This window comes from Canis aureus, chromosome 21 (assembly GCF_053574225.1).
Source record: "Canis aureus isolate CA01 chromosome 21, VMU_Caureus_v.1.0, whole genome shotgun sequence".
In the NCBI taxonomy this organism is placed as follows: domain Eukaryota; kingdom Metazoa; phylum Chordata; class Mammalia; order Carnivora; family Canidae; genus Canis; species Canis aureus.
This window is the reverse complement of record NC_135631.1, coordinates 14,391,769-14,402,562: the sequence shown is the minus strand read 5'-3', so window position 1 is coordinate 14,402,562 and position 10,794 is coordinate 14,391,769. Positions and strand designations below refer to the sequence as shown.

General features: G+C 40.9%; 1 protein-coding gene across 1 annotated transcript in view; it reads right to left on the bottom strand.

Annotated features, from left to right (window-relative positions):
- Positions 1–318: 318 nt before the first annotated feature.
- The window catches only part of PTPRJ (protein tyrosine phosphatase receptor type J), a 162,328-nt gene continuing 151,852 nt past the window's right edge, over positions 319–10,794 (bottom strand). Inside the window, exons 21-23 of the mRNA XM_077863277.1 lie at positions 8,546–8,706; positions 7,233–7,368; positions 319–3,977 (exon numbers count right to left, since the gene is read on the bottom strand). Of these exons, the coding sequence (XP_077719403.1) occupies positions 3,819–3,977; positions 7,233–7,368; positions 8,546–8,706 (456 nt within the window). The 3' untranslated portion in view covers positions 319–3,818. The remainder of the gene's footprint in view (positions 3,978–7,232; positions 7,369–8,545; positions 8,707–10,794) is intronic.

Sequence of the window (10,794 nt, the reverse complement as noted above, 5' to 3'; positions counted from 1 at the left end):
AGGGAAGACCGTGTGAAGACAAAGAGAGATGGTGGCCATCTGCAAGCCAAGGAGAGAGGCCTCAGAAGACACCAACCTGCCAGCACCTTCTTGGACTTCTGGCCTCTAGAACTGTGAGAGAATAAAAATCTGTTGTTTAAGCTTCTTGGTCTGTGGCACTTCGTTGTGGCAGCCCCCGGGCAAACTAACACAGGTAGAAAATCCCCAAGGGACACTGGGATTCCCCAGTTACACGCAGGCCAAGATACTGCTTCATAAATGAAATGGGGTGGACATAGAGTAAAAATTGGAGGGGGGGTAAGAAACAAAGGCACAACATGTTGACATTTTTTATATTTGGTATTTGTGAGTCTTTTTAAAAAAATTTTTTTCAGGCCATTTTTTTCCTTAAAAAAAAAAAAAGCAACCAACAGCAATACTCTGTACAAGTATAACAAACATTAGAAATATGCATCATTCCAAAATAGTTACAAGAAAATTACAGTTTTAGAGTCCATATCAACACATCCTGTTCATATGTGCCCCCAAGGGAAAAAAGCTACAGTATGTCAAACACTTGACGGCTACACAGTCTGAAAACTCAGAACTTGGACTTTTGAGGCAAATCAACATTAGTCGCCAAGACGCGTTTAGCTCACTAAGCACAACCCAGCACTGCAGAAGAAAATCTGGCTTTTTCATCTCAGATGAAAAGCAAGTGAATCAGCTGCATAGTTGGCCCCCAACCCCCAAGAGCCTCTGAGTCTATGAAGCCCAAATCCAGTGCAGTCAAATAGGCCAAAAGTCCAGCCAGAGGTCACTACACGCCCACAGGGAACAGACCCCCAAATGACATTTTCCACTGGTGCCAAGTGTCATTGGGTTTACCTTTGGAGGCAAACATCCTTGCCCTTGGGAGAAGGTACCAATGACCCAATTCCCCCAAACAACTGACTACCAACTTTTCACTAATAACTAATCCCACTCGGGCTGTTTTTTTTTTTTTTCAGTGTGCAACTGGCAAATAGTAAAGCAGGGATGATCACACCATCTCCGCATCTCCACTGGACTCCTCAAATTTTAGTTCACTGTTCCTGGGAGGCTTTAGGGCAGGAGCTCAAAAGCACCTTCTCTTTTCTACGGCCAAACCCCAGCCCATGTGTCCTATATATTTACAGAATTATCTTCCCTTTTCAATCACTGTGCTATAAATACCCTCACCACCCCCACCGGCCCCAAACCCAGCCCTCTTCAGGATGCAGAGAAGCATCGTGACCTTCGTGTGACCTGCCATGTGGAATCCAGACCTCTCCCCACAAGCCTTCTTCCCAGGGTTAGGAATGGTATTGAGAGTGAGCTTGCTGAGGCTGCTGCCCATTTCCCAAACCCGTATCATGCAGAAGGGAGGAGGGTTTCTGGGGGGGTTTTCTGTGTGTTTTTATACAATATGTTTATAATTACCGTTGCTTCAACCTTTTAAAGGCATTTTTAGAGCCAAGTCCCTCCCTCCGATTTCTCCATGGAAGGGATATAGGCAACACTTGGCAGAGCATCTTTGTTGGACTTGATGCCTTCACACCCATCCCAGTGGCTTCCCAACAACTGAAGTGGAGAGGGGTGTGACCCACAGAACTGCTGCCTGCCTGGGTAGGGGCCTCCGAATGCAATCATGGAACTCTCTGAGACCTGTGTGCACCGAGGGCCAGACCAGCGTGGAGGTTTGCAAGCAATTGGCCCAAACCCAGCTTCGCTCAGCAGCCTGGGATGGCGTGGCTTCCCTGATGCAGACCTAAAGAGCCAAAAGCCTCACTAAAGGAGTCAGGAGGGCCCGCCCAGGCCTGTACAACCCATTCCTTTAAGGGCCTGATGCTGAGTGAACTGTTTGTCACGAAAAAGAGCAAAGGATTCGGCAAAAAAGTGCAATTTCTATGTGGGAAGTGAGTTCTCCCCAGACACGACACCACCGCCACCTCGCCTTTTCAATCCTTTCAGTACCTCAAAGGGGAAAGGGGGACAAAAGACGTACAAGCACTAAACCTCTGAACCAAATCAAGGGCTTCCAGTACATTGTGGTTCACCCTTCATAACCCACTCACATGTCCGGTCAGTTCTCAAAGTGCCAGCATACTGAGGAACATGGCAGGGTCAGGAGACAGGCTTCCCCAGGTGAACAGTGACCAGGGCACCCGGAGAAGACCCTGCTCCCATCTTCACTAGGACACAACTGTCCTAAGTTTACAGCAGGATTTATTACTGTGGAAAATGGCCACAGGATTCCAGGGACTTGGTTGATTCCTTCATCAGACCTTAGATCCTTCATTGCCTATAGGAGGATAAACTCAAAATTTCTTCAAAATATAACCTGAGCCACAATATAAAATAAAAAGAAACAAATCCTTTCATGTTAATGCCTTGAGAAGTTTACAGATTATGTACCAATAAAATAAATCCACGTAAATTCTGAAATTCTTGGTGGATACACACCTGAAGCAAAAAAAAAAAATTAATCTACATTAAAAAAAAATCAAAGTCATTACAGCAGCAGTATAGTGAAAAGAGGTTTTAAAAATAATTACATCTTTGATACAAATTCAAAACTTTGTACACCTCAATTCAAAGGAATGACTGTTTTAAGAGTTTAGTATATATATATACAGTAGATACGGATGTGTGTCACTGCAGATAGACTAAAGCCAGTGGACTTTGAGGGAGGAGGGATTCATCTGACACTGTTTTCACACTGAAGTGTTCACAGATTGCCACGCTTTTAAACACACACACACATATACACGGACGCACAGATACACATAAAATGCCAACCTGAGTAAAACATTACTAAAAACCTAGAGCATCATGAATCACTAAGTCACATATTGCACCTTTAAATAATCCTTCTTACCAAATACAGAAACAAGAGAAAGGATAAAACAGGGATGAGAAAAGGAGATTATGTCACTGTAGGGTTCCTCTGCTCCCCGCTCCCCACCACCCTAGAAATTCTCAAGGTGATACTTGGTTTCCACTCTCACTCAACCAATGGGCTGAAAATGTGGCCAACAGAAGTGTCTTTGGGGAAAAGTGGGAGGGAAAAGAGAAGAAAGAATAGAGCACAAAACAGGGGAGAAGGGATGTGGAAGGGTCGGGGGAGGCCTCCTCTAGTCAAATGAGAACAGGAATGTTACTGAGAAGGCTCAACCTTGAATCCTAAACTACTGTTTAAATATTCCGTATATTCCAATTATGAGATTCAATACAAAAATAGAGATATCTACTGAGTTTTGCCTGTGGAAGCATAATTCAGAAAAGGCACATGTTCAAATAGAAAACCCAGGCAGAAGAGGCACCATGTACCCCTCCCTACATGATAATCATCCACAATTATGTATTTTCCATCGGCTAGATTCCAAGATACAGTAGGTAAAAATAGACCTCTGATACTTAAAATATATTCAACCCAACACAATCCTGGCTTTAGCATGTGAATCATATAAAATAGTCTTTTTTAAAAAGAATCTGTTTTGAAAAAGGAAAACAAAAAATCATAGCTCACTTTTCCTGGTGTTCCGTAATTCTTAAGGAAAAAAAAAAACAAAAAGTGAACTCATCCCATTGGTAATCAGGAATGTAGTTGATTAGCTCACCACCCATCCACAGCCCCTGACAGCCCCAACTTCTCATGTCATGTTTTACATGTGCAGCTTCACACCCTCAAATTAGTTCTAACAAAACAGAACAAAGAATTAAGATATTAGACATATAAAAACATGTCCACATCGGGGCATTTTCCTTTGCTGTGGGTGTGACAGTCTGGGTAACTCCAGAAAGGTTTGGCTTTGGAATTAGGCGATGTAACCATTTGTCTTTCCAAAAGCAGTCACAGGTGCAAGGTTTTCATAGATTGTCATTGCGGTTGTGTTCTGGTAGATGAGATCTACTTTTGAGTCTTTCTGGGATCTGATAATATCCAAAACACACTGGTTGAGGAAAACATACTGGTCCTATTAAAAGAGTAAAAAGAGAAAGCAAATGAGCAGAGGTCCCAGAGATTATCAGCATCCAAGGTTCTTTTCAGATTATCACCAACCCCCACAGTGAACACTTCAAGTTCACATTTATCAAGAGGCTGCCATATTCTGATGAAATCTGAAACCACAGAGAGCAAGATTCTCATCATCAATCATTCTTAACTAGAGGGACACAGTCCCCACACCTCCCCTCCCCAAGGAGGAGTCCCAGAATCTTGGGGAAGAGCAAAGACAATGAATGTGGAGGAAATAATGCACATGTACATTCAAACAAGAAAAAGGTCAACAAGATTTTCCTGTTCAGCTAGCAGGTGCAGTATAAGGAGTAAACTGTGATTCTCAACATAGGGGAAGGGTTGAAGGGGATAAGCGGGGTAGAGAGGTAGGGACAACCCTCAGGCAAGCTTGTCAGAATCCTCAGGTAGCCATTAAAAAGAGAAAGAGTAAGAAGAGGTATCCATGATGGCAAAAGAGAAAACAAGATACCCATGATGACATAAGAGGGGAAAAAAATCATGGGGCAGCATTATATATAAAATAGGATCCAATTTTTTAAAAATACTCCATTTGTTAATATCCAAAATATATAAAGAAGCTACACAATTCAATGTAAAAAAAATCTGATTAGAAATTGGGCAAAGGACCTGAATAGACATTTTTGCAAAGAAGCTGTACAGATGGCCAACAGACACATGAAAAGATGCTCAATATCGCTCATCATCCAGGAAATACAAATCAAAAGCATAATAAGATATCACCTTACACCTATCAGAATGGCAGGAAAAAAAAGACAAAACACTACTCAAGTGTTGGCAAGGGTGTGAAGAAAAGGGAACACTCGTGCACTATTGATAGGAATGTAAATTGGTGCAGTCACTGTAGAAAACAGTAGGGAGGTTCCTCAAATTAAAAATAGAAATACCATTATGACCCAGTAATTCCACTCCTGGGTATTTACCCAAAGAAAATAAAAACACTAATTTAAAAAGACAGATATTGGAGATGCCTGGGTGGCTCAGCAGTTGAGTGTCTGTCTTCAGCCCAGGGCGTGATCCTGGGAGTCCTGGGATCGAGTCCCACTTCAGGCTCCCTGCATGGAGCCTGCTTCTCTCTCTGCCTATGTCTCTGCCTCTCTCTGTGTGTTTCTCATGAATAAAGAAATAAAACTTTTAAAAAAATTAAAAAGACAGATGCACCCTACTGTTTACTGCAGTACAATTTGCAGTAGCCAAGATATGGAAGCAACCTAAGTGTCCACTGACAGATGAACGGATAAAGGAGCTATAGTGTGTATCTCCAATGGGATGTTACTCAGCTATCAAAAAGAATGAAATCTTGCCATTTGTGACAACATGGGTGGATCTAAAGGGTATTATGCTAAGTGAAGTCAGACAAAGAAAGACAAATGTCATATGATTTCACTTACACATAGAATCTAAAAATCAAAATGAACAAACAAAAAGCAGAAACAGACCCCTAAATACAGAGAACTGGTGATTGCTGGGGGGGTGGGAGGGCAAAATGGGGGGAAAGGGAGTGAGAGGCACAAGCTTCCAATTATGGGATGAATAAGCCATGACAATGAAAGCATAGAGAATATAATCAATGGTACTATAACAGCTTTGTAGGTTAATAAATGACAGCTACACTTGTGGTGAGCATAACATAACATAGACTTGTTGAATCATTATGTTGTACCCTTGAAACTAAAGTAACATTGTATGTCAACTCAGATTTTTTTAAAAAGCATTAGCCATAAAAAAAAAAACTCTATATGTGTACATGTGTTTTCTATAGATGTAACTAAACCTATAATGATATATACAAACTGTAAGCATTGGCTACCTCTAGAGAATAGGATTGGGGAAGAAAAAGTAATAAAGAAAAATATATATTTTATATATATATATATATATATATATATATATATATATCCTCTTTTATCAGGTGTTTTAAGATGAACACATTTTTGGGGGCACCTGGGTACCTCAATCGGTTAAGGAATCTGACTCTTGATTTCGGCGTGGGTCATGATCTCAGGGTGGTGAGATCAAGCCTGTGTGGGGCTCCAGGGTAGGCATGGAGCCTGCTTAGTTAGGATTCTTTCTGCCCCTACCCCAAACCCCACCCACACCAGCTCCGGTTCACACACACTCTCTTTCTCTAAAAAAAATGTTTAAAAATAAAAAAGATGAACAAGTTTACGTTTTCAAACTACCAAAAAAAAAAAAGAAAGAAAAAGAAACAAGAAAAGATTTTGTAGGCAGATGTAAGATTTCTGTGTTTCTCAAAAGGGGATAAAAGATAGAGTCCTACTCTCCATAATTAGAGCAGAAAAAAGAAAATCTTTCTTCCGACCAACACACAAGCGAATTCCATTCTTTCTTCTACAAACGTGCCACTCACCCCAAAGCACACAATGTACCCAGGCCTCCAGCACATTCCCTGCTAGACTCAAAAACACAACACATATTCATGGAGTTCTAAATTGGTACAGGGTGACAGCCTGATACAAAATAAATATTCTGCTCTCGTTCTGTCAAGGCACATTCACCCCTACAGCATCCAGGAAGGCTATTTCCCAATATAGTTGTTGAGAACATGACTCAAAAACAATATTTATCAAGGAACATTTCAGGGAAAGCCGAATTCAATGGTCTTACCCAACTGACATTGTAGATATTAAACATTAATCTTCTCAATTGGCCAGCCATCCCCCTGTAGCTATGATAATTGACGCTGTGTAACATCTGCATGGTTGGATGAGGATACACAGCCATATTAACATGGTGACATTATGCCATTTCATTCACATCATTAACATCTGATAAGTCCATTCATGAGCTTATTTTAAGGATGGTCAGGCCTTCTTAGAAACAAAGCATGATAATGCTAGTTTTATGATTTTGAAACCCAGAAGCCAAAGTTCAGAGAATTGCTAAGACTATTTGATGAGTTAGTGGCCACAAGGTAAGGAATCCTGAAATTATCTTGGTTTGCACAGTTCCATTGCTGCTATCAGTATCACCACCTCTCTGTATCAGATCATTCAATCTCACATCAGTTAAGGATCTTAAAGAAGTCCAGTGTTACTTCACAGGCCAGAGCCAGAAAGCTATAGAAAGGTGAAATGTTTTAACCCAAGTATGTGACATGATGCAATCTTTAAAAAAAAAAAAAAAAAAGGATTGAAAAAAGCAGTCTGCCAAACACAGAGCTTGGCCTCACCTCTGTTTGCACCATTAAAGGCCTGTGCATTCGAAGGTCATACACAATCCCATACACATCCACCGTGTTCTCAATCTCTATCTGGTAGATAAGACGATCAATGGCAATGAATGTGCCCGTCCTTCCAACCCCAGCACTGAAGAAAAAAAGAAAAGGGCATATCACCATGGGTTACCTCTAACATAAAACTCTCAAATGTCCCCAATTTGTACATATATCTTGCTGTCCTCCACTATCAATGCCCAGGATCAGTAACCATTTGCTCAACTGAAACCTCAGCAAGTCATTTTGAATCAAATACCATAAAAAAATCTCCTCCCAGAGCTTCCTGAATCTCAGTCTCATTCAAGTTACCACCATAACCTAGGATGGCAAATTTCATCAACTTATTCCCCAGAGGGCCACTAAGCCCCTCCTTTCTTCTGTCCTAAATTAATGTCTTTAACTTAAAGCTAGTGCCTTATTGTTCTAGAGTGGGGGCAAGGGGGTGGCAAACTTTTTCTATAATGGACCAGATAATAAATATCTTTGGCTTTGCAGACAAAATGGTCTCTTTCTGCCATTATAACATGGAAGTAGCTATAGACAATATGTAAAGAAATGGGCATCGCTCTGTTCCAATAAAAAAACCTTATTTACAAAAATAGGCAGCCAAAGCGATTGTGGTGAGGGTTTCACAGGTTAGACCTCCAAACTCATAAACTTGTATACACTAACTTACATACAGTTTTTGTGTGCCAGAAAAAGAATTCGTTAATAAATGAATAAAATGAACTAGAACTCTGTGCTCCAACTTTGTTAAATAACAAACCAAAATGCTAAATGAAGAAAGCAGGTTGCAGAATGATGTCTACGTCACAAAATCTGGTAAAAGCTTAAAGCTATATAAAACCATAGATATATATGAAATGAAATATGAAAGCATGCAAAGGAATGATTCAGATCAACTCTAAGACCATGTTTAACTGTATAACAAGGAGACTGATAAGTAGAGACTTTATATGTGTAAGATATTATTAGCAAAAAAAAAAACATACATGAAATATTTTATAAATATTTATTAATATTAAATTGGAATACACTATAGTTTTAAAAAACTACAAGCAAGCTACTAGATCTGGCCCTTGGGTTATAGTTTGCCAATCCCTGTTCTAAAGTCTCAGGGACTGGGGTATAAGTCCACGGTCCCTTATCCAAAACTTTCTTGAATTTTCAAATGCTTATTGCATTCCCTCTTAGGCCTCGCTTCTCTAAATTGTCCACATTTACAATGACATTTGGAAACCGTCACACACGGAGTGCCATTTGTATACCTGCAATGAACCAGAATGGGTGACTCGGGGGGACTCTGCTTCATGTAGTCACGAACAAGGTACCGGAAGTTGATGAGCAGGTCAGTGGTGTCCGGAACACCATGGTCTGGCCAGGAGGTGAAATGGAACTGTCGCAGGGGGTGACTCTCACTTGTCTGAATCTAAAAGCCAAGAAAAGAGGTTAGTCATAGAGAAGGCCAAGTGAAATGGAGCAGTACCTGGATGCCGAGCTACATGGGCTGGCTGACCGGCATCTAAACAGGAGTGGTTACGACTAAAAAGTACAATTTCACATCGGTACAACAGCTGATAAAGTGCTTTACAGATGTTGGCATGCTCATAAAATCCCAGAATGTGCCCAAGAAGAAGGGTTTATCATCCTCCTTTAAAGATTCCGACAAGAGGGATGCCTGGGTGGCTCAGCAGTTGAGCATCTGCCTTTGGCTCAGAGCATGATCCCAGGGTCCTGGGATCAAGTCCTGCTCAAGCTCCTTGTGGGGAGCCTGCTTCTCCCTTTGCCTATGTCTCTGCCTGTCTGTGTGTGTGTTTCATGAATAAATAAATAAAATCTTTAAAAAATAAAAAGATTCTGACAAGTGAAATGACTCCCCCACATGCAGCTCAGATGAAGCACAAGTGCCTCATCCTCTGATCCCAAGTTCAGATCTTCCCTTCTCACTTACAGGGGCCTGCCAGTAATGCCCTCACCGGCTTATTATACCTACACCTCCTTAGAGCTCCTGAAGCCATTCCCTGAGCCCACCTGGGAATGTCGTCAACCAGAGAACCAAAAATATATTACACCAATACAACTCTGATAATCAGAACCTTTGGGGCAAGAACTGTCTCACAATCCACATGCCTTCTGGAGTCTTATAAAACAGCAGGTAACTCATGAGCACTAAGGAAATATTTAGAATTGTAGGAGTTTGAGAAAAGACTCCCCCCACCACCACCGCCACCCATTCTCCAAAAAACACATCTATTTCAACATCAGACAGACAATAGGAAGTGGATCTTGTTATAACAGAATTAGTTTTGACACAGACTGGTTTCCTACTACAAACCAAAGCATGTACTTTTTTATTATGAGAATTCCACCCAGGCTGGACCATCCCTGTCCCGATTTACTAGGTTCATTATGCCCACCCCTGAGCACTGACCTCGGCCTTCTACCTACATCTGGACTGTAGGCGTTTCCATCTCCTTTATGAGAGCTAACTTTTGAAGCTTATTTTGTTAACATATATACGTTAAAAAGCAGTGCATTCACACACATTGTTCAAAATATGGAGATGAGTAGAGAAAAAAGGCAGTGAGAGAGAGGGGACAATGAAGTCTCATACACACAAAGGTGACATTCACAAAAGTAACCAAAAGTATTCAACCAAAGAAGGAAAGTAGCTATGACAGATAACCGGAGAGGAAGGGGCTGGGGGAGGTCAGACTTTTCAGCATTATCTCTTCAGAGGGGCAAGGGGGCTCAGGTTAGTGGTAGGAGGTAGAAACTTTCAGTTCTATCTGCTGTGTTCTTACTTTTGAAAAGGAAAATATAGGGGTGCCTGGGTGGCTCAGTTGGTTAAGCATCTGCCTTCAGCTCAGGTCATGATCCGGGGTCCTGGGATAAAGCCTTGCATCAGGTTCCCTGCTCAGCGGGGCAATCTGTTTCTCCCTCTCCCTCTGCTCCTCTCCCTGCTCATGCTCCCTTTCCCTCTCTCTCAAATAAATAATGTAGTATTTTTTAAAAAGGAAAATATATTCATGCATTTTGTGTAACTAAAAAGTTGTCTAAAAAAAAAAAAAAAAAGGTAGTATTTTACTAAATGCCATGTAGTATCCTGGATTCATTCAGTCCCGGAACTGGAAAGCGTTTAGTGGAAAAATGTGAAACCCAAATGAAGTCTGGAGTTTAGCTAACAAAAATGATAACCGTCATGGTAATTTTGTTTAAATGACGTGGGCAATTCCACCTATCACTCTCCTCTGCAAGGGTGAATTCCAAGTACTGAAAGCAACCGAGGAAAATCCTGTCTTTAAAATAGGAGAAATCTAAAAAATAATAATAAAAAAATAAAATAAAATAAAATAGGAGAAATCTATAGAAATAAGTATATTATGAGGGTTTCTCAACCACTATGAGTAGCATCGGTGTGTGATAACAGCTTTGACAGCACGTCCAGAATGTGCTTAATTGAAGCCAGGACCTTGGAGGCATGGCAATCAGTAAAGAATTAATACTTAATATGCTA